The following is a 24,862-nucleotide window of genomic DNA, read 5'->3' on the forward strand; positions in this document are numbered from 1 at the left end:
TCTGATGCCTGCATGACAGTGTTGTTGCCATGGTGATTGGTGGTGCGAGATTGGTAGTTGGTATTACAGGCGTACCTCACATCCCAAGTTTGAGATACATTACTCATTGACATTCAGTTGGTCAGAAATAATAAATTGGTTTTGTTGAAATCATTATGTGTCTGAATAAACATTATGGAATTATTGAAGACTTCCTGTGAACTGAAGTGGTGTTTACCTTGATTGAGTGGAGCAGACGCATCAATATATTTATGAAATATTATGTATGTCATCCTCAGTCTGGCGGTTAGTGTTCCCGGGACCAGCAGTGGTGGTGGAGACGATGGTTCTCGGCACCTGGAGAACCAAGTTAAACAGCTCGTGGCATCCAAGGATGACATTGAGAAAAAATATAGGTAAACTGGAAAAGTCCATGGTAAAAGAAATATTTGGAGACTATTTGTGTCAATAATCATTATCAACCTTTCCACCCAACATTGTTGAGTCAGTAAGTTTTTCATTCCAAACTGAGACTTTCTTTAAGTCAGAATTCTTGCAGACGATGTTTTGTCACCTTATGGTTCGTGTACATGTACCTTCTGTAGCTGCGTCTTTGATGAGTGTGCCGCTTTGCAGGAATGCTGTGGAGGATCTGAACCGAGCGTCCCAGGAGGAGTCGATGGCCAAGAAGGAGCTGACTCAGATGGAGAGGACCATGGCGATGATCAAACACGACATGAAGGAGGTAGGCTTGACACTGTGCTATACTGAAGGAGGCAGGCTTGACACTGTGCTATACTGAAGGGGGTAGGCTTGACACTGTGCTATACTGAAGGAGGTAGGCTTGACACTGTGCTATACTGAAGGAGGTAGGCTTGACACTGTGCTATACTGAAGGGGTAGGCTTGACACTGTGCTATACTGAAGGAGGCAGGCTTGACACTGTGCTATACTGAAGGGGGTAGGCTTGACACTGTGCTATACTGAAGGAGGTAGGCTTGACACTGTGCTATACTGAAGGAGGTAGGCTTGACACTGCTGCTATACTGAAGGAGGTAGGCTTGACACTGTGCTATACTGAAGGAGGTAGGCTTGACACTGTGCTATACTACTCCATACGCAATGAGAAGGCAATGTAAGCCAGAGCAAGAGGTTGTGTTGTGTGCATGTTACAATGGTTTTTACCCACAGGAATAGTCAACACACATTGTGCTTGTTTCCCCAAGTGGGGATCCGATGGCGACCATGTGTGGCATGGCTGATAGTGTTGTGCTACCCTGATAGCAAGGTGTGTTCTATTATTATTAGCTACTGCAGTGCTTGACTGTCTCTTATATGGCGTCTTTCTGTCGGGATGTAACTGGAGTATTGTTGATTGTTTCAGAAGAGAGTTTGTGTCCGTGCAAGAAAGTGTGTTAATGTTACAAAAGATGTGTTGATGCGCATGTTTCCGAGATTGAGCTGTTGGCATGTGACAAGAGATCATGTACGTGTAACAAGAGATTGTCTGTCTTCAGCTTCAAAGGAAACTTGATTTGGAGACCGAGGCCAAGTCAAAAGCTGAGAATCTGTTGAGAGAACAATCCAAGAAACTGGAACATGAGCAGACTTACCGCGCCCAGATGGCGTCCAGCAGCATGCAGAACAACGAGAAGGTTGCCAGTCTGGAGAGAACAGTCAGTACAACCTTGCAACATCCCATATTGGGGCTGGGGTGGTGGTTGGTGGTCATAAGCATTCAAGATAAAACATTTTGACATACATTGTTCAGAAGTTCACAAATTGGTAATTTATGATGTTTGTGACGTACACCAGGTGGCCAGGCTTGATGTTTGGTAGCTCAAGAAGAAATGGTCATCAGATGCTACTGTCAGGGTAGTACATGGCAAACAACATTCTTGGCCCCGAATTAAAATCTTTTATTGAAAATTTATGCAGTTTTTATTCTCTCTGTTTGTTGTAATTTTGTTTTAACTTCCAAAGTGAGCCTGTGACATATGGAGTTGTATGAGTGTAGTTACTATGTTGCAGGTTGGAGACCTAACTGATAAGTTTCGAGCAGAAACAGAAAACACCAACAAATTCAAGAGAATGTACACCGAGTTACAGCAGGTAGGTTGAATCAGTACAAAGTGGCACTACTTTTAAGTGTTGGAAGTGATGTGTCAAGGGTTAGATTTAGAGTCTGTGTGTGAGGATGAAGTAATTGGTCCCAAGAATGCTTTGATTTCCAACAGCTTTCGTTTTAGCTCATCTGCAAGAAACCAAAGTACCATGATGATGCAACTATTCAGTCTTGCAGTTACCAGCCCTTATTGTGATCCAGAGTTAGATATGGCCCCAAGTAACTTTGTTTAGAATGGATTAGGCAGCCAAACCAAGTGACGTGTCTGCTTGCATGTCCTTATGCCACTGTCATAACTTGGCCTGGTCAAAATGTGAACATTTATGGTTTGTCAAAGCTGGAAAAATTAGATGCATTAACTCATTCAATCCACAAGTCCTGAATTATGCTGATTGTTGATGGTCCCAGAGACTTTCGTAGTTGCATGAAGTAGTAAGATGTTGGTGTGATGTTGTCCGCCAGCGTTACACCGGGACAGAGCAGAGCTATGCAGACCTCAACAACAAGTACATGGAGGTGGTCAACGCCAGGCAGCACATGGAGCGAGAACTGGTGGCTCTCCAGGCAGCATTAGACCAGGAACGCAACAACCGCAACCACGAGTCAGAGCACACCATGGAACTTAATGGTAAGCACAGGAAATAAAAGGCAGGGTTGATTGTATGTACAGGGCTTGTGAGCAGCTTGGACTTCTGTCTTACAGTTGGGGATTAGAGGCCAGGCTTAATTTGTGGTACGAAGCAAGAAGGTAAAAGAAAAGCTCGATTGAGAAGTGATGACAAAGGAAGTAGGTGTACAAAAGAACATTAAAGGGGGCTGCTGTAATGAAGAATCATACATTCAGTAAATCCAGTGATACATTGTTGGCATGCTTTGGAGGACTACACATTGGTTGAAACACGAGTATGTCATGATAGTTAAAAGTGTTTGAGAGGCATTCTAGTAGTTGTGAGAAATAGGAATGACGAAGTCTTTATGGAGACCCGTGAAGGTCAGGGTCAGAATATTGATCTTCAGTAACCCATGCTTGTCGTAAGAGGCGAATAACGGCATCGGGTGGTCAGGCTCGCTGACTTGGGTGACACATATCATCGGTTCCCAATTGCACAGATCGATGCTCATGCTGTTGATCACTGGATTGTCTGGTCCAGACTTGATTATTTACTGACTGTCGCCATATAGCTGGAATATTGCTGAGTGCGGCGTAAAACTCAACTAGAGAGAGAGAGAGTCTTTATGGATGATCAACTTCTTTATTGTACAATAGCGACCTTTCGGTATAGATGCTTATACCATTTTCATGAAAACTTGTCATTCCTATGATGGTTAAGGTGTATTGGGAAATAGCAATTTCCTTTGTTGTTGTAGATCGGATCCGCGGGCTGCAGAATGAGAAGGACAGGCTGATGGAAAAGGAGCGTGCGAATGGTCAGGAGCTGCAGAAAAAACAGAGCATTGTTGTGCAATTAGAAAAGGTAGGTTCCAACACTAATATCACTGGTTTTCAACAGCATCATTCAAACCTTGCTTTGTACTGAGTAAAGTAAAGATGTCATGAAACCGGTGAATCTTTTGCCAGAGAGTGGCCAATGTGGAACTTGAGAGAGACAACTTCTACCGCAAGCTGGAAGCAGAGATCCAGTCTCACAAGGAGACCGTGGCTCGCTACAATGCTGACAAAAAGAATATCCTTATGTCTACAGAAGAAGCCAACATGGAGGCTATGAAAGGTGGGTCTCGCACTGCCACAGCAGAACCGGTCTCTGAATCAACAAAGCTCTTGTTACATTTACTTCTTACATGATGGAATTATATAGACAAGAAAGTTAATAGAAAGACACCTAATGGCATATAAGCAAACTTTACAGAATTACTCATCCTCGATAATCTCCAGGGTATACGTTCCGATAAATCTCCACTAGTAACCAAGATGCATCTGTGGCGCGGCCTGATAATTTTATTACCTCCCTTTGCTGGCTCCGCATTTGCACAGTAGCCAATCAGCTAAGCCGCCGTTTATGTCAACAAAGATAGCAGTCGCAGCTGTGAAAGTTTTTTCGCAGTGCAACTCAGATTTTTGGGGAAAACATACAGACAAATTGACAGGTCTGAAACCTTAGAAAAGATATGCAAGAACTCTTTCAGAGTACCTCTGTAACAATTATGTTCCAGAGTTTAATCGGTTAGTTAAAAGAAGCAAAAGTGAGTTGTGATTGGTACGCTCAACTTCCCAGTGTAAACACCTGATTGGATAAAAAGCCAGCCAAGGGAGGTAATAAAATCATAGGGCCGAGCAGTAGATGCATCCAGGGTATAGTGGAGATTTATCGGAAAGTATACCCTGGAGATTATCGAGGATGAGAATTACTAAACCTTACACATATGTTTGTTTCAAGTCACAAGAGACACTAATCTGTTGTTTAAATATCCATGCAAATGTTATTGCATTTGAAAGAGGATGCCAGAGTAGACTGTAAACTGTTAAGCTGTGCTGAGTGGGAAGATAACTGAGGGCTGTGTGTTGCAGATATGCAGAGCAAGCTGGACCATGAGCGGGTGGTGCGTCAGAACATGGAGCAGCGCTGTCTGGAGAGTGAGAAGAGGAACAGTGAGCTGACGGTTGATCTGACACAGCTACAGCAGAGGATTACATCATTACAGGCTGAACTCCGTGCAGAAACAGAGAAGGTGGGCATCCCATGTTTGTAGTCGTGTGACAACATGAGTATACCTTGTGGTGGAGTGCTTTTGGGTTTCCGTTTAGTAAGAACAGGCTACTGGCATCTGCCTGATCGCAGTAGGGAAATGGTGTATGTTGTTGGCATTTCTATTAAGATATTTCTGACTTTATTCATGAGATCAGGATTGTATTTTATCTATGGGAGGATGAAGACTACTGTTTAGGAAATGTAGATTTCACAGCTATCATGTTCAATATTTATGCACAAAATCAGTGGTAAATTACACAGTGACACATTCTGTTATTGTCCTGTGTTGATGGACACTCCTTCATTGTCCTGTGGCCTGTTGATGGACACTCCTTCATTGTCCTGTGGCCTGTTGATGGACACTCCTTCATTGTCCTGTGGCCTGTTGATGGACACTCCTTCATTGTCCTGTGGCCTGTTGATGGACACTCCTTCATTGTCTTTCCAGTGTCGGAACTTAGGCTTACAGGTGGAACAGGAGGTACAGAGGAGGAACCTCATGCAGGGAGATTTCAAGACACAGAACCAAGAGCTCACCAAAGCCAAGGCCAAAGAAAAACAGCTGCTTAAGGTAAACATGGTGTCATGTTTGGATAGTGGACTCAGTTACTGGACAGCATCAGGCAGTAGTAGACTTGATCACACATGCTCTGGACAGGAGCAGACAGTAGACATAGTGCAGCACACATCTTCTTGACAGCAGATATTGTCTTGACAGTAGTGGACATGCTGTAGACAGAACACTGTTCAAGACTTCAGTCCAATGCAGTTTCCTTACTTCTGTATCTTTTGGATTTACCATGCCAAAATGTTGAAGAACAAGATTTTACATCTGGTAACATCGACTGACATTCTGAAGCCAGGTTTTGTTTTTAATGGTCTTTAATCATTTCTTGATGTTTCCAGGAAATTGCTGACTACCGGGAAGACAAGAGGAACATGGAAGAAGATATGAGGAAGAAGTCGGAGTAAGTGTGTTAGGGCAGATGTACTGAACGTATCAAGTAGTATGTAACATGGGTGTACGAGGGCAAGCAGTAGATGAGTGGAGACACAAGGCTTTACCCTGTTTAATCTTTACTTCCAGTGATGCCTCTGTTAATGACCTGCAGTTGAAGGAAATCAGTGAACAGCTGGAAGCTGAAAGCTACTTCTCTGTAAGTATTGTAAATATAGATTTCGTTTGAAGTTTCTCTACAAATTCTTTAAATGTTCAGAATTTCTAAAGTAGAAATGTCATTAAGTATGTACTTGATGCTATTTTGAGGTAATGAATTTGTCCTTATCAAATATAAGTTGTTTATACAAATCTTCTTGGATAATTATCTCCCATTTAGAAAGTTGTTCAAGTAATATTATGTAACGTTTGTACACTTGTGATGGGTTGAAGCAGGAGAGTGATGCCTGTGTTTCAGTCTCTGTACAAGACGCAGGTGAAGGAGCTGAAGGAAGACCTGAGTGAGAAGAAACAACAGATACAGGATCTCAACAACGACATCCAGACACTCACTGTAGAGAAGTAAGTCAGACAAAGTCGCAGCTACCAGCTGCTGCACTCACACATGGCTGAATGTTGTATGAATGCCGCTGGAACATGATAATGAGAATATTCTGTTTAGTCCAGACATAAATTTAAAGAAATGTGATTAAATGAAAGTAACTGTAGGGTATCTGTTGCGGATGAGTTATCCTCCTCATATCCTGAATGTGTGCTGCACAGGGACCACTGCCTAGCACAGTTACAACTGGCCATGACAAAGGCAGACTCCGAGCAGCTAGCACGGACCATCGCAGAGGAGCAGCTGTCGGACGTGGAGAAGGAGAAGACCATGTTGGAGCTGGAGATCAAGGAACTCATGTCCAGACACAAGTCCGAGCTCAACAAGAAGGAGTTCAATCTCAACCAGGTACACACACTATGTAGTGCTTGGACCAGCAGGTTCACACACTCTCTAGTGCTAGGGCAACCAGCTGCGCACCCTCTCTAGTGCTAGGGCAACCAGGTGCACACACACTGTGTAGTGCTAGGGCAACCAGCTGCACATACTCTAGTGCTAGGGCAACCAGATGCACACACTCTAGTGCTAGGGCAACCAGGTGCACACACTCTAGGGCAACCAGGTGCATACTCTCTAGTGCTAGGGCAACCAGGTGCACACACTCTAGGGCAACCAGCTGCACACCCTCTAGTGCTAGGGCAACCAGGTGCACACTCACTGTAGTGCTAGGGCAATTAGGTGCACACACTCTAGTGTTAGGGCAACCAGGTGCACACACTCTAGGGCAACCAGGTGCATACTCTTTAGTGCTAGGGCAACCAGGTGCACATACTGTAGAGCTAGGGCAACCAGGTGCACACCCTCTCTAGTTCTCTGGCAACCAGATGCACACACAATGTAGAGTTAGGGCAACCAGGTGCACCCCCTCTCTAGTTCTCTGGCAACCAGGTGCACACCCTCTCTAGTTCTCTGGCAAGCAGATGCACACACTGTAGAGCTAGGGCAACCAGGTGCACACCCTCTCTAGTTCTCTGGCAAGCAGATGCACACTGTAGAGCTAGGGCAACCAGGTGCACACACTCACAAGTGCTAGGGCAACCAGGTGCACACACTCTAGTGCTAGGGCAACCAGGTGCACACTCTCTAGTGCTAGGGCAACCAGGTACAAACACTGTAGTGCTAGGGCAACCAGGTGCATACTCTCTGTAGTGCTCGGGCAACCAGGTGCACACACTGTAGTGCTCGGGCAACCAGGTGCATACTCTCTGTAGTGCTCGGGCAACCAGGTGCACACACTGTAGTGCTAGGGCAACCAGGTGCATACTCTCTGTAGTGCTAGGGCAACCAGGTGCACACACTGTAGAGCTAGGGCAACCAGGTGCACACACTGTAGTGCTAGGGCAACCAGGTGCATACACTGTAGTGCTAGGGCAACCAGGTGCATACTCTCTGTAGTGCTAGGGCAACCAGGTGCACACACTGTAGAGCTAGGGCAACCAGGTGCACACACTGTAGTGCTAGGGCAACCAGGTGCATACTCTCTGTAGTGCTAGGGCAACCAGGTGCACACACTGTAGAGCTAGGGCAACCAGGTGCACACACTGTAGAGCTAGGGCAACCAGGTGCACACACTGTAGAGCTAGGGCAACCAGGTGCACCCCCTCTCTAGTTCTCTAGCAACCAGGTACACACACTGTGTAGAGCTAGGGCAACCAGGTGCACACACTCACAAGTGCTAGGGCAACCAGGTGCACACTCTAGTGCTAGGGCAACCAGGTGCACACTCTCTAGTGCTAGGGCAACCAGGTACAAACACTGTAGTGCTAGGGCAACCAGGTGCACACCCTCTCTAGTTCTCTGGCAACCAGGTACACACACTGTGTAGAGCTAGGGCAACCAGGTGCACACACTCTCTAGTGCTAGGGCAAACAGGTACAAACACTGTATTGCTAGGGCAACCAGATGCACACACCCTCTTGTGTTAGGGCAACCAGATGCACACACCCTCTAGTGTTAGGGCAACCAGATGCACACACTGTGTAGTGCTGGGACAATTTGGTACACCTTATTGTGCTCTAAAATTTTGTCACAATACTGAAACTGCCAGCTATTATAACCTTCCATATACTGTGGAGTTGATTGTATGCTGCGTTTGCTGGTCTTGTGTCATATATATCTGCTGTTTCAGATCGAGGAGTCTAAGAGGGACTATGTCAACAACATCGAGAAGCTGAAGCAGGAAAATGATGATCTGAACATGAGGATCAAGAAACTGTCTGATGGTTTGTGGAGCTTTACCCCATTCTGTTGTTGGTTCACAATTACCTTCTGATGTCAGAGTATTTATAGCAGGACTTGTGACCTGTGGACCTTGTTCACCTGTTGACCTTGTTCACCTGTGGACCTTGTTCACCTGTGGACCTTGTTCACCTGTGGACCTTGTTCACCTGTTGACCTTGTTCACCTGTGGACCTTGTTCACCTGTGGACCTTGTTCACCTGTGGAGTTTCTGGCTAAAAATATGGGTCCCCAAGAACCTGTGTATCTTGTAAGAGGCAAATAGATGGATCAGGTGGTCAGACTGTGTGACATGGTTGGTTGGCATATCATTGTATCCCAATGGTGTGGATTGATGCCGCTAATCATATCAATCACTGGATTGTCTGACACTGACTCAAATGTTTACAGACTTGAGATTAGTTAATGATAATGGATATTGTTTTGCTATTTTCATGTGTATAGTTTTGCCGAAGAATTCAAACACATTTTCAGTCAAATGCTAATCAATCATGGGGTGTTTGTTAATAGATACTTCATCTGTGTCTCATCTTTGAAACATTTCTTAACAGAGGCACAAAATTCCAAGCAGTCAGAATGGGAGAAGATGAAGAAACAGCTGGATGAAGAAAGGATGAAGAAAATCCAGGCTGTGAACAAGTTGGCGGAGATCATGAACCGCAAGGAGTACCAGCCTCACAAGTCCAGCAAGGCCAGCGCTGCAGACCTCAAGAAGAAGGAGAAGGAGCTGAGGAAACTACAGCAGGAGCTCACCATGGTAGGTACTGGTGGAGTGACCGTAGTACACCCACGTGTTGACCGTGGTAGGTACTGGTGGAGTGACCGTAGTTCACCCACGTGTTGACCGTGGTAGGTACTGGTGGAGTGACCGTAGTACACCCACGTGTTGACCGTGGTAGGTACTGGTGGAGTGACCGTAGTACACCCACGTGTTGACCGTGGTAGGTACTGGTGGAGTGACCGTAGTACACCCACGTGTTGACCGTGGTAGGTACTGGTGGAGTGACCGTAGTACACCCACGTGTTGACCATGGTAGGTACTGGTGGAGTGACCGTAGTTCACCCACGTGTTGACCGTGGTAGGTACTGGTGGAGTGACCGTAGTACACCCACGTGTTGACCGTGGTAGGTACTGGTGGAGTGACCGTAGTACACCCACGTGTTGACCGTGGTAGGTACTGGTGGAGTGACCGTAGTACACCCTCGTGTTGACCATGGTAGGTACTGGTGGAGTGACGTAGTACACCCTCGTGTTGACCGTGGTAGGTACTGGTGGAGTGACCGTAGTACACCCTCGTGTTGACCGTGGTAGGTACTGGTGGAGTGACCGTAGTACACCAACGTGTTGACCGTGGTAGGTACTGGTGGAGTGACCGTAGTACACCCACGTGTTGACCGTGGTAGGTACTGGTGGAGTGACCGTAGTACACCCTCGTGTCAATCTAAACATTTTGTCAAACATTGCAGAGCATGACATGCTGTAATAGTGCGGCATCCAAAATTCCCATGCAGTGAAAAAGGAATGCATGACATGTCGTGATGTTACTTCCAACACTTACCTTCCACTGTTGTTGTGTCCAGGAGAAGGAGAAGTACAACCAGATGGTGGCCAAGATGCAGCGGGACATCTCCGACTACCAGCAGAGTGTGTACGAGGAGAGCCAGCTCCGCCAGAAGCTCACCATGGAGATGGACGCCAAGGATTCAGAGATAGAATTGCTCCGACAGAAGCTCTCCGTTGCAAACATGGACTCGGCATCTGTCAACAGTGGTAGCATGGAAGAACCTGTGTCAGAAGAAAATCAAGGTAGGTCACTAAAGTAGTGGATCTGTAACTGGATTAGATGATAGCTGCCCATCTGATGGAATATTGTTACGTGCAAGAAATGAATGGCTATTGGAGTAACACCTGGCCTGTTTCAGACTCCCACATGGAGGGTTGGCTGGCTGTCCCGAGTCGCTCCAACATCAAGAAGTATGGGTGGAAGAAGAGCTATGTTGTCATCAGCAGCAGAAAGGTCCTCTTCTACAACAGTGAGGCAGACAAAATGAATTCTGCACCATCTGTAATATTAGATATAGAGTAAGTATGAATTCTAGTTTTCAAATATCAAGGGTTGTCATGTTTTCAGTGAGATTTGATTTGTGGGAAAAGTGATGATTTGTGTCTATGTTAATGTAATAATAATAGGTTACCATGGTAATCTGACCAATCAACACCAACCATTTCAGAAGGTTGCCTGAAGCCAGTCCCAGCATGATCCATCAGGAACAAGCTAGTTTCATATAATTTACTTGGAGCAGGAAGGACATGATTGAAATACCTTTTTTCTTCAGCATGTTTAGCCATATGTCCAGACCAACTTAGACTCAGTAACACTTCTGATGACACAGTGATAGAGCGAAGTGCAGCTGGCCTTCAGGGGGTGTGTGGACAAGTGTATGATGAAACATTCTGTTTTTTTCAGCAAATTATTCCATGTGCGGCCAGTGACCCAAGGTGATGTTTATAGGGCTGATGCCAAAGATGTTCCAAGAATATTCCAGGTAAGTCCACGATAGATTGACAGCGCACAACTACACCATAATACACGGAGGAGAAACTTAATACATTGTACTTTAGATATTGTTGTCATTTTTTTCTCTGTATTGTGTCATTTTTGTCAAGGCAACACAGATCGGACAATGTTATATGAGCAAAAAGTGGTGATGACTAGTTGGCTGTAAACTGTAGAATCTACTGCCTCAAAGTAAGCATGGACAGTTGGATAACAAACATACATCGGCTTTACGTCATTAAAGACCAACACCTTATAGTGCCTCTATGAGTTCAATTCTACCTCCTTAATAAGTTTGTTTAATTGCAATCATGTTTGATTTACAGATGCTACTTTTAACTTATAAGTGTGATCAGGAGTTGAACTATGGCATCAGCCTTATGTTAAATATAAGGATTAATGGGTGTTTAGACTGAGGTTGGACATCAGCATACTGCGCTTCTGTGTTGAGTTGGTGGTGATGCTGTCACTGTGTTGCAGATCCTGTATGCGACTGAGGGGGAAAGTGCCATCCGGAAGCCAGAGGAAGATCAGAGTCAGGTCAGTACTCCGTCCATAACTCGCACGTCTGGACGCTAGGCCAACCTGCCTTCCCTACTGCCAGTGCTGGACTGTAGAGTTTCAATGTATGTTTGTTTTACAGGACAGAGCTGGTGTTCTCTGTTACAAGGGTCATGACTTCATCCCCCTGCACTTCCGCACGCCGACAACGTGTGACTCCTGCAACAAGCCGGTGTGGCACATGCTACATCCACCCCCAGCGCTGGAGTGCAAAAGTAAGTACTGCTTCTACATGGTGCTACATCTCGGTCAGATTACTGACCAGTGTGTATGAAGATTGCCAAAAGGTATTATCAATCCACATCAGTTTAAATGTACCTGTATTTTCTTGTTGCAGGATGTCATGTTAAAGTCCACAAAGATCATTTTGACAAGAATGAAGAGTTCATCGCATATTGTAAAGGTAAGATTGTCTGTGTTCCATGGCGCCATTGATTGTAGTACCATCTGAGTTCAGGTATGCATTGTTTCCGTCAGCATATTCCGAGGATATTGGTGGCCTTGAGATCTAGGATGCTGCAATAAACTGGGGAGGTTCATCCCCAAGAATGCCAGCATTCATTAATCGTGCGTGTTAGATCCCCTTCGTTATGACCTTGGTGTACTGGCACCATACCCATGGGCATGGACATATCTTACATGTCCTCTAACCAGTATCCCCTTGTGACTGTCTCAAACCGGGAGCTGATATACTGGTGTAACTAACATTTGTGTCATTTGACACTGCGTGCAGCACTGGCTAAGGTATGTGTCACCAGTCTGTATGTCGAGACAGGGGATTGGCGCACGTCAATCGACCTCGAGGTCGCATACCTCCTTGTCTATTGCACCCTGATTTCAGTGTTGTCACCCGTACCTAGGCGACTGGCTCATCAGGGTTTTAGAATAACAGTTGAGTCTGGGAACCTCACGATCAGTGTTGGTCACTCTTACGAAACTATGCCGAATTGTCAACTTCACGCAGTCAGATGGACAGACGTCAGGCGTCTCTCCGAGGGACTCCCCCTGGAGACACCGTCGCTCTCAGTCCAGCCAGATACATCCCTGCCGGGTTGCGGTCTCTTGACAACGAAGTCACAACCTGCACATCAATGTGCTGGAATTGACAGCAGTCAGGTTGGTGTTCGATCCCGCACGCCAGGATACGAATGACCTTTTCTGCCAGACATTCTCACTCTGAACGAGGAGCCACACCCGAATCCTCGGATTCTCTGGGTGGCTTGGCCTCTGTCGGGTCTAACCCCCAGACACGCAGAATTCCTGCAGCCGTTGCAGACACAATTCTGGCTTAGAGGCGGGATTCGACACCCGTTCAGTGTGTTGATCGTAGGGGCGTGCTGGTGTGCGATAGGGGGATATCAGAATCCCTATTCTGTGGATTTAGTTCGGATATTGAAGTTACTATAACCTCGTTTTGGTTGAGAGCCTTATGACCTCCACCATTCCCGGGTACTCCATGGCTATTTCCACGTTTCACACCTCGTTCGATGGTGCTCTGCCTAGGCAGCACCCTCTCGTACAGCGCTTTGTAGCTGGCATGAACAGGGTTCGACCGCCTCAGCAGCAATTGAGCCCACCTTGAAATTGCCAATTATTCTCAATTGGCTGTCTGGCCCTGACTTTTCAAGTATATCGTCTCTCTCACTTCACTTGTTGACTTGGAAGACGGCTTTACTTTTGGTGGTGAGCTCTGGTAGAAGGGTCGGGTACATCCATGCGATACCCACTAACCCGACACTGACAGTATTTTATGCTGATCATGTCCGTATTCTCAGTTTGATATGGCTTTCCACGTGACTGCTCATATCGAACTTCCACCCCTTACCCAGCCTTCCACACCGGGGACCGATCTTTCGATTGCTCACCTGTTGGAGTGACTATAACGAACGAACGAAAGGGATCCGTACGGGTACCCATGTGTTCTGTTTGGTGGCGGGAAGACTGGGGAGTCTGCTAGTGGACTTTATCTCATTGGCTTGTTTCCGTAATTGTTCGGTTACAATGCTATGGTTTACCTTACCCGAGGGGTTGAAGTCAGACTGGGTAGGGCAGATGCCGCTTTGTTGACAATACACAGCGGCACTGCTCAATGAAAAGATCGTTTCTGTCACTCTTTGGAGCCGACAGAACACCTTCATTCGCCATTACCGACTTGACACGCATTGTAAGGATCGTGCACGGTTCGGTCTTTCGGTTCTCTCCAGTGGAGAGTGTCCTGCCAGCCTGACCAAGTTAGTAACTGGTCATTGGTATCGATTCTGTGTTCAATGTCGATATGGTTCATATCACTACATCGTATAAGCCGTACCACCCTTTCGGGTTGGGTCAGGTTTGGGTGTACATACGTCCCTTACGTCCTCTTCACTTAAAGGCAAGAGAGGGCGGGGCCGGTTTTGAACACTATAACCAGGCATATGCTATTAATCCGTCTTGCGGCAGAATTGGGTACGAACCTCCCACAGGTCACTGTTTGGTATGCCTCTCTTCGAGCCGCATGTCACGTGACCAGGTTAGTGTAATAGTGAGCTAACACATGTTCGGCTATGCCTTTCGCTATTCAGGGGATATGTACCCCAAGGAGGACTTCTTCTGAAAAAGAATTATACAAACCTGTAGAGGTTATGAATTCTTTGAAACAAGTCCTCCTTGGGGTACGGCCACCCACCTCCCCTCATTCTGTCTGATATGTTCAGCATGAAAAGTGAGGTATGAGGTAGACGGCGAGAGTTACCTGCTGTTGGCTGTAGGGGGTCCGATGGGGCCCTGTAGGGGTGGTTTCACAAGACAAAACGAGTTTTTTGTTTTGTAAATATTTTATTGAAAAATATAGTTACAACTGCCGTAGGATTTAAAATGGACATTTTAATGCTTATATGTACCCCAAGGAGGACTTTCTTCAAAGAATTCATAACCTCTACAGGTTTGTATAAATTTTTAACTAATCCTGCACTACTTACTTCCTGCACTTATTGCTTACGACTCGAAACGTGGCTGTGCCAGACGATTGATGTTGAAAGCGTAGACTGTGATCACTTCCTGGTCTCAGGTAAACATCCGTCTGCGCACGCATCACCGGAAGGTGACGTCAGCCACCTCAGATTATTGCTTTTCGCACGCCTCACAAGACGTGTGGTTTGCCAGCTCGACTGATTTGTATCCTATGAATTGTGTTTATTGATAATAAACTGACTTTTGGATGTTTTTCCTTTGTTTTTCAGAGGGTGTAGGTATTGGTTCCCTTGACTGAGTGAGTTCCGAACTACCTACGTTTAGGTCGGCACCTCCATGCAGAATTGAGGCGTCCCCTTACTATATCTGATAATCTCAGGGCTTCGGTCATGAGCTCAATCAGCAGTTTGGAGCTCTAGGCAGTGCTCCTCGCTATCCATCACTGGGCGCATTGTCTCCCGGGGCAACTCGATTGCTGTGTGATGTAACAAGAGTTTGACCGGGTTACTGTTTCTAGAAGTTCCGTCTGTTTTCCAGTAATAGCCGACACCCATGTCTGTCTGAGAACTCAGCATATTCCTGGGTGCAGGTACAGCTTAGTGGATGCTATGTCAGGATCTGACAAGAGTCGCTTTCACAGACTGAATGCTACACAAAGAGATACCGGTTTATGTGTCTCTGTCTCAGGATGGTCAGCCTGGGCAGCGGATGGCTTAAGCCTTTCCTGGGGGAGCTACATGCAAAATACGTGTCCTCCAGTCTTGCTTCCAAATGTTTTCGTCCCCATCAAGAATTATCAACTTGACTTCGACTATATTTAGTCGGTCCCAGATGACCAACCAGAGGTTGGTTTCTGATTTGAAGCAGTCTAGTGTCCAGTGTCCCTCTTCAACTAGCCAGATGGGGAAACATCCTATAGTGTATCCTCATCCCACGCCAGAACGGTTCAATTAACACTGCATGTGCAGGTGGCATTATGCTCAAATTACTTTTCAGCCAGAGCATTGTTACTGCATTGCTGATGAACATTAGACTCCCATCAGGCACATGTATAACAAGGGGCAGTCGTTCAAAACAATTGTGTTGCCACAAAGCAGGATCCGCTGAATACACACACACCCCTGTTTATTAGCAGTTTCCCTGCTGTATGTTTAGATGGAAGGCATTTCAGGAGGGACATGGCTGCCACATATGTTAGTGGCAATTCGTTTTAGCAGTCCCATTGACAGGAGTTACCGTCCATGCTTCGTTTCTTTAGCACTTGTGTACCCAAGCTGCAGTTTTGACCACCCGCCAGGACTCTCAACATGGTCCTGGACCGCCTACGCGTTGTGTTTTACATGTCACTCATGAACACTTCCCTTGCAGACTTGCACAGCGATAGCGACAAGGGTCATGCGTTTGGTGCACTTGGTGTTAACTGGATCCAGTTGGAACGACGCAGTCATGGTTCTGTACCTCTGAGTATTTTATGGGGATTTCATCACTACACACCCGTTGCCAGCTAGGGCGAAATGATCGACAGTTCTCTATTTCACCCTTATCGTCTGTTGTCAGCGTGAAGATGTTCCTGTGTTCAGCTAGTGTACTCAGTTTGGACATTAAGCGAACTCAAGCCGTTAGAGGCATGTAAGCAAAACCCTGAGTGTTTTGTGGATACGGACTTCCTTTATTCATGTGTATAATGCGGCTGGTCTGGTTTCCCCTACATCTACGCCAACCTCCAGATAATGCAAGAGTGTTTCTAGAAGTCAGACACCGTCTTTGCCAATCAGTATCCACGCCATATGTGTCCAACGCTTCGGACCATTGGTGCCAGACCAGTACCTCAACAATCCCCGAAGGATATCACATCCTACATTGTTGTTCGCGACCATTGGTGCCAGACTAATGAAGCACGACGATGTCGTGTGGGGAATGAGTTGTTTTGAGCAAAACAACTGGGTATGTCAGTTAAGGAGTAACACTTGGATAGACTCAGGTCCATGCTTCTTACTGCATTCCCTAAAGCTAATAACGCTTTAAAAATCGGGTGGCCTTTCCATTTAAGCGTACATGGCTTATATGCGAATGACCACTGAGATGTAATCCCTCTCTGTCGACCAGTCTTCCAGATTCCACGAAGGTGTCTTCATTCGTGATATTTCTTCCCATGAGGCATGATGTCGCTGTGTGGGAAAAGAGTTGTTCCGGGGAAAACAACTGGGTGTGTCAGTTAGGGAGCAACACTTTGAAAACTCAAGTCAATGCTCTTTACTGCATTTCCCTAAAGCTAATCTCGCTTTAAAAATCGCGTGGTCTTTTCTATTTAAGCCTTCATGTCTTTTATGCGAATTACCACTGCGAGATAGTCACTACTCTGCCAGGTGCAACGAAGATACCTCCCGGGGAAAACAACTGGGTGTGTCAGTTAAGGAGTAACACTTGGGTTAACCTGAGTCACTGCTTTTTACTACATTTCCCTAAAGCTAATAACGCTTTAAAAATCGTCTGGTATATTCCATTTAAGACTCCGTGTCTTATATGCGTATTACCACTGCCTTATCGTCACTCGCTGTCCGATCTAGGTGCGACGGCGGTTTTCCACCACCGAAGGCGCACTTGATAACATTGACTGAGCTGTCTTTGTTTACCTTGCGAGGCAATCCCCACAGATGACATGCCCTCCATCCTGCCTGTCCGATAAATGTGCAGGAAGTAAGTTGTGCAGGATTAGTTAAAAATTTAGTAAAATCTAAATATTTTTTTATATCTGTATACTTATCCTGCACTACTTATGATAAGGGCCCACCCTGCGCTTTCAGCTACCTCCCCTCTTTGTTTTCATCTGTGGGATTTACGGCAATAATCAGAGATGGCTGACGTCACCTTCCGGTGATGCGTGTGCAGACAAATGTTTACCCGAGACCAGGAAGTGTTCACAGTCTACGCTTTCAACATCAATCGTCTGGCACAGCCACGTTTCGAGTCGTAAGCAATAAGTGCAGGATAAGTAAACAAATATAAAAAATATTTAGATTTTACTAATATTTTACTTTGACACCTCTTGACCTCTTCGTCCATTTGGCTGCCTGTCACAACCAGCATAGACGACACTGTCTCAACTTGGAATCTCCACTTGGTTGTTGCTGAAGTCCTGGGCAAGGCTGCATTCGCTGAACTTACTTGATATTTAAGATTGCCTGCATTGTTGAATGGGTGAATAACACGCTGTCCATCTGTTTTCAGTTACATATGATTCCAGTATACAGGCAAAGGAGATGATATTGTTAGCAGAATCCTCAGAGAAACAGAAACTCTGGGTGCAACACCTCAGTAAAAAGGTCTCCAAAAAGGGTATTGTCAGTTCAGGAAATTTAGGGTAAGTTGGACTGTCTGTTTTTTGTTGTTATTGTGTAGAGGTATTGTACAGATAAACCCACACTGATAATATGTTGAATTTGTCAAAACAAGACTTTGTTATGTCTCAGACTTTCCACTCTGCATCACACACAGCTGTTGTAGGACAGACGACACACTCAATAAAGACGAAGTTGATATTCTAATTTCAGCGTCTTTTTATTCCACCCGTGCTATATTCTGATACAGATGCTGGCACCTTTATCTAATAAGTGACAGTACTGATTTCTATAGCCTATCATGAATTCCATATTACCTTGGGATGTTCTGTCCATCTCTAACTGGAAATCACCATGATGTCTTTGAGAAACTCCCCCACTTTTTCAGTCACAACAAAAATCAGTAGCTTTCTGCCACGTGCAGCAAGTGAAAGATAGTGTGAAAAATATATCCTATTTCAATTTTAACCTAATCTTTTACCGTAAGCCATGAAGATTAATCTTAACTGAGATCATTTTAAAATGTTGACCCTGTTCTCCACTATGCTAATCGTTGTTGTCTCCCTGCAGGACGTTACGAGGCACAAAGCAGTATTCCTCCTATGGACCCCAGCAGCGTGGCCATGCCATGGCCAGCAAGTCTGCCACACTGCCAGCCAACCCGCGATCATGAGGACTCCACCCAACATTGCCTAGCTTGTCCCTACCTTGTCATACAGGGGCTCATCCAAGAAGTCTCACCCCGGCCAACGTTTGCCTCCAGGCGGCTGTTGGCTCTGTATCATATCACTGACCTGCCTGACCCTCAACGTCATTGGGACGGCACCTGCCACTCATCAGGAGCTTCATCAGCAGCCCAGTTATGGGCAGAACCGAAAGCCCAAACACATACTCTATAGATATAATCCTTAGGTACTGGCAGTGTGTGGGGTCAACTGGTGCATCTATCTGCTGGTCAGTTGGGTGTTGAGAATGTACCGTGCAGACCCTACTCTGACCAACACCTGTACTCTCCTGCATATCTCGACCCAACACTAACCAGCCAGTGAGATCGGCTGCACTGCCATGGATATCTCCAGCATGGCCTGACTACAGAAAACCACATGCTCTGGCTTCCAGTGTGATGAAACCAAGTGATTACTGAATGGTTGCTACTAAAACATGGAGGTGCAAGGTTGCTGTGATGGATAAATTTTGACATTGTTTGCTTATTTCTTTTGTTGAAATGTGTAATTTGTACCTTGGTGTACGATGTGTGTTGAATGGTCAGTGTCCTCTACCTCTGCTGAGTTGTGCTTTGTGCTGGTAGGTTGGCTGCAACTCTGTGGTGTAGTGTTGACCAACAGGATGGGACACACCACTACACCAGCTGCCAACTACCTTAGCCATTAATATTCAAGTTCTCATAATTATTCCAAATCATATGTCACTTTTGCCAAGCTTTTATGTTGAAGAAATCTTACTATTTATATGCAACTGATCTTTGTGCAGCTATTATGATTATGCAATGTTGGATTGTAAATGTTGTATTTCACACATATCTTACTACTTCAGGGCTGAGTATGGTGCCTAGAAAACTGAGTGGTGTAACAGAACACCAGGGTGGCACCTCTAGCTTTGTTAGGAACTTGTGTTGACTGGTACATTGTGCTTCTGTCTTCATTGCCAAAATCTGAAAAGATTCTTTCAGTGCAATATGAGAGTAACATAGCCAATGGTGTTCAGTGTGAGCCAGGGCAGCTGCGGTTGCTGTTGCTGCTGATGCACCCGTGGTGTGGGGGGGAGGCACAGGCTGCTCATAGCCTTCCACTCTTGGAGGGACAAGGAGAGGTTATGGAAAAGAATTTACCATTACAGCCAAAGATTTTATAAGAATTTCTGTGGCTTTTATACAGGACACTGGGAAGTTGGTAGTTCGTAAACTCCTTGCTCAAACTAATGAATTCATCTGTTTGGCTGGTAGGTATGGCAGTGGTAGCTTGTTGAAATCAAAATACTCACGTGTAGTGGTCATTGCAGAAACTACAGTGCTTAGTCGCTTTATGTACTGCACAAACATCTCTATGCCTAGTGTATGTATATGTTGGCGTTTCATAGTAAAACTAAAGCATACTACTACAGGTCTCATTGTATGGGATTAAGTGCCTCATTATTTATCTTCAAGTATGAACCAAGTGTTCTTTATGTAAATCCTTAGCGCGCGCTGGAGGAAAGCAAGTGTTTGCAATATACCTCCTAATTTCTGAGAATATTAACCGTGATGAAATCCACAGGGTTTTGAGGGCTGTCTCCAGTGATGAATATCAATCCTGCCAATGTTGAATGTTTGACTGGCTTCAAGTGAGCTGGAGCAGTGAAGACTGCGTCATCCTGTCGATGTGGGCAAAGGCTAGACGCGTTAGGAGGTGACAGGGGGCAGCTGGGAATTGGAATGTGGGTTGGTCGGTAGAGAAGGGATCTGACTGGGACGAGAACTGGGACGGGGATGGGAGATGAAGGGGAAAGGGAAGAGCTTATTGGTGCTATAACCTGGATTATATGGTATGATCACTTTGTTTATCTAGAACAGACCTAGATATCTTCTCAAGGTATCCAAGTTGAGTGTGATATTTTGATAATTTGTTGGTGATTGTTATCTTTATTCTGTCAGAGCTTATTTTTCTCTGTTTGGCATGTACTGTGTTTCTCCACAGAGCTTTGTGCAGCCATGTTGTTTGTGAGTTGTGTCGACACACACACACACACCTTCACCTCATGATGGCCATAATAAATCACAGCTGGCACTCCCTGTGTACACCTGCTTCTGCTTCTCAACATATGCTTACCTGCTACCTGGATCTTTTTCTGTGGGAATGTCTGTGAGGGAAGCTCTGCTTCTAGGAATGTCTTGTTCTGGGGCCAGTGCATTAATAGGCAAGACTATTTATGACCAAAATCTTCAGTGCAGTTTTGCAGTTATCTTAGTAATATTGCTGGGTTCATTGTGACAGATGATAATATTGTTAAGTTTGCTATGACACATGGTAATATTGCTTGGGTTCACTGTTACAAATGGTAATATGGCTGGGTTCTAGGTGACACATGGTTATATTGTGGGTTTTAACGTGACACATGGTTATATTGCTAGGTTCACTGTGACACATGGTAATATTGCTAGGTTCACTGTGACACATGGTAATATTGCTGGGTTCAGTGACACATGGTAATATTGCTTGGTTCACTGTGACACATGGTAATATTGTAGGGTTTGCTATGACACATGGTAATATTGCTGGTTTCCCTGTGACAAGGTATTATTGCTGGGTTCATTGTGACACATGGTGATATTGCTAGGTTCACTGTGACACATGGTGATATTGCTAGGTTCACTGTGACACATGGTCATATTGCTAGGTTCACTGTGACACATGGTAATATTGCTGGGTTCACTGTGACACATGGTCATATTGCTGGGTTCACTGTGACACATGGTAATATTGCTGGGTTCACTGTGACACTGGTAATATTGCAGGGTTTGCTATGACACATGGTTATATTGCTGGGTTCTATGAGACACTATTAGTTACACAGTGTTTTGAAGGGGTGTAAGGACTGTAAGACCCTTATAAATTCTGTATTTCCTGAGGCTAATTTGTTACCCTTAAGATCTCTATTTAGATAATCTTTAGACTCAAAACGTTTCGCATTGATTTTTCCTGAACGGTCTTAAAGGGAAATAACTCGTGTTGGCTTAGTTTATGATAAAAATGATCAAATTTGAGGTTTTGTTTAATGACAAATCAAATATAGAAACATTTTATTGTTTTTAATTTTTCTAATTTATACAAACAAATAGGAAATTATGGCAACAATTTTATTACTGTTTATACTCATAATTGTATATACAAACTCTAAAATTTCGAAGAGATCACCTTTTTGGCAGACACATTCCATCTAAGGTCAAGGTCATTTGTACAACCAGTGTAGTGTGTCACGTGACAGATTTGACCAGGTGTATGGTTCGTACACTCTCGCAAATTTGACTACATGGTTTCATATGCTTTGTCTATTGACCAGTCAGAATTCGACAAATTTATCTTAAGGGTAATAAATGGTTATATTGCTGGATAGTCTGTGACACATGGTAATATTGGGGTTCACTGTGATACATGAAGCTGTTTCCACACTTATGTACTGTTGGTAGTGCAGCCATGTTCATTATACTGGTTACTTCTTATTTTAAAAGCATTTTCAGATCAATCAAAAGATTGGGTCATGCAATCTCAGTCAATGGAGGATGCCTTGTGTGCTTCTGATAGTTGTCTATAAAATGGCCCAGCACTGTAACAGAAAGCATGTACACCCCTTAGATGATGCATTAGTTGCCATCGTGCCTTCACTGGGTAGGTAATATGGGGGTCTGTTGTTAAGCTGTCCAGTAACAGCTTAGTCTGCATCCAGAAATACTCTTGTTCTGTTGAGATCAGATGTAGCCCAATCATTGTAGCTGACATATAAATACATACATACATCTATATATATATATATACAAGTGGTACCTGTGGTTGTGAGTAGCCGTAGAAACAGAATATTATTGAACAGGCAAATACAAGTATGTAACAGGCTCTACCTTCAATATGATCTGTATATTTCTGAAATTATATCAAATAATCTCACTTCTATATTCGTTCCATAAGGACAGACAGACATTTGTAAATCTGTGTTTAAAGAGTTGACAAATTTTATTTTCCACATTGGTATATATTGTACATACTTTGCTTCGTTGTGTATCGGCATGCATTACTGATTGTAAATATTGAAGTATGTGTATATGCAATAATGTGTTCAGATACAAGTTGTGTGTCAGGCTGGCTCATGCACTGTTGTCAGCTGTGTGCTTCTGCCTCGCGTCGGAACTGGGAGATCAGACACGGCTACACAATCTAACTGAACTCACTTCCCGGATATCTTAAACTGTTGATGGTCTTCCATGTCTTGAGAGCTTACTAATGATCAAAATCTTTTATTTGTTGTTGAATATTGATTTAGTACCAGAATTCTGCTAAGTGGAATAGGTCAGTGATGGTAGCGCTGACAGTTTGTTATTTGTTAAACAATGTTTATGATCAAGTTCTATAACTGTGGCTGCTTCAGTGCTGCAGGATGTATCATGTAGCTTTATGTGTGAGTGGAGCAAGACAGCAACATGCACCAATGTTCTCATAATGTGACAGTGCCAGGATCTCACCTGATTGTATCTAGTATTGTGTATGTTAGTCTGCTACTGCTATCTGCATATTTGGGTGGCTCTCAGTGGAGTGAGTGTGCATGGGCTTGCAGCGCTGGGTGGAGCGTGACCCAACCCTTCAATACCAACTAGGAACCACTAAGCTACAATTATTAAATCATGGTATTATAGTCAGATTTGGGTTGACCATTAGGTGCCACATTGGCTTTCTGTCTGTAACCTGTGTGTGTATGTTGTAGCAGGGTGAAGCAGCCAGTGGTGACCGCTGCTGTAGCGGTGTATATACGCATGTAGGATGTACAGACCCATCATCATACTGTGCTAGCAGCGGGAGGGGCAACCCACTGCCTCATGTAATCCTAACCTTCTAGTTGGCTGTATTCAACTACTAGCTATCCATTTGCTATTTTTTCATAAAACTTCATGTATGTGTTCAGGAAAGCCTTGTGTAACATGATAACACCTCCTGTTGCATGTCAACTCCCACATTGGTAATAATAAAATTATCAAGATAATCATGTCTTTATTTTGTTCTTTATTTCAAGTGGAGAAATGTGTATGGACACACATACCAGCATCAGCTTCAGAGCCACAGCACAACAATCATGTTTAATCCAGATGAATTTAGACAAGTGTAGGTCAACAAGTATGTACGGACATCCAGCTATGGCTAGTTTGACCCAAAACACCGTAACAGCAGATAGCTCTACTATTTCTGTGGACCTTGCATAGACAGCAACTGCAATGATGTATTGACCATGGCATAATTAGAAAATAAAGCTATTCATTTTCAATTTTGCTGTCCATTACATTTAGCTGTCTTAAATCAACGATAATGTAAAAAAAACCGAACGCATCAAAGATGCTGCCAAGGTAGAAATTGCTGATGTCCAACATGTTTCGTTAAAAACAAAAGTGGTCAACGAGTGCATTATATTCATACGTGGTCAATCAGTCTCTTAAATGGCAGTTTACGGACAGCTAATTAAAGTACGGTTTTGATAAGCTTTCAACCAATCAGAATCGAGTATCACACAATGTCGTGCTAGAATGCGAAACAAAGATGTGTGTGTATCCATGTGCTTCCTCTGCATGGTAAATTGAACACTTCATTCCAGATGATTTTTCACAAAAGTGAACGAGAACTTACTGCTAACAGTCTATCAGTGGGTATCAAGATTTTACACCAAACGTTTCATATTCATCAAAGTCTACCTGTTATCACACACATGCACACACACACACACACACAAACACAATGTCTCATATTTGATTATTGTCATGATATACTAGACACTTATAATTGCTTTGAATTGCTTACCTCGATTAAATTATAGCATTCCAGTTGATACTACCTTGAGACATCAACAGATGTCCTCTCAGCTGCCATGCGTATATAATAATTGTGATGCAGAACCCTCACTGCATCTTGTTGATGAGGGTTGTTGGTATTCAGAAGTTATGTATTCCTGGCCACACTATTAAATATGTATGGCATTGAAGAGGACCTCTGTAAGAGAATATATATATATATATATATATATATATATTGCATAGATAAATAAAAACAGAATGCCTTTGGGCTTGTGGTTATCGTTGTTTTTCCAGAGAAAAAGGCAT

General features: G+C 44.3%; 1 protein-coding gene and 1 long non-coding RNA gene across 2 annotated transcripts in view; both read left to right on the plus strand.

The window, feature by feature from the left end:
• LOC124285935 (rho-associated protein kinase 2-like) overlaps positions 1-20,950 on the plus strand; it is a 64,295-nt gene extending 43,345 nt beyond the window's left edge. The window contains 23 exon segments of the mRNA XM_046722224.1: positions 279-395; positions 616-724; positions 1,497-1,655; positions 2,011-2,091; positions 2,567-2,732; positions 3,473-3,579; positions 3,684-3,834; positions 4,632-4,792; positions 5,261-5,383; positions 5,719-5,780; positions 5,900-5,969; positions 6,228-6,331; positions 6,533-6,719; positions 8,500-8,593; positions 9,161-9,366; positions 10,191-10,416; positions 10,533-10,692; positions 11,078-11,156; positions 11,648-11,707; positions 11,811-11,943; positions 12,066-12,131; positions 17,906-18,038; positions 18,586-20,950. Coding sequence (XP_046578180.1) covers positions 279-395; positions 616-724; positions 1,497-1,655; positions 2,011-2,091; positions 2,567-2,732; positions 3,473-3,579; positions 3,684-3,834; positions 4,632-4,792; positions 5,261-5,383; positions 5,719-5,780; positions 5,900-5,969; positions 6,228-6,331; positions 6,533-6,719; positions 8,500-8,593; positions 9,161-9,366; positions 10,191-10,416; positions 10,533-10,692; positions 11,078-11,156; positions 11,648-11,707; positions 11,811-11,943; positions 12,066-12,131; positions 17,906-18,038; positions 18,586-18,688 — 2,857 coding nt within the window. The 3' untranslated portion in view covers positions 18,689-20,950.
• LOC124285940 lies at positions 14,754-14,931 on the plus strand. Its single transcript, XR_006900919.1, has 2 exons — positions 14,754-14,807; positions 14,854-14,931. It is a non-coding gene; the product is annotated as an uncharacterized LOC124285940 (long non-coding RNA).
• Positions 20,951-24,862: the final 3,912 nt, after the last annotated feature.

The sequence above is a fragment of the Haliotis rubra genome, unplaced genomic scaffold, assembly GCF_003918875.1.
Source record: "Haliotis rubra isolate DU_JTF1 unplaced genomic scaffold, ASM391887v1 Scf110, whole genome shotgun sequence".
NCBI lineage: Eukaryota > Metazoa > Mollusca > Gastropoda > Lepetellida > Haliotidae > Haliotis > Haliotis rubra.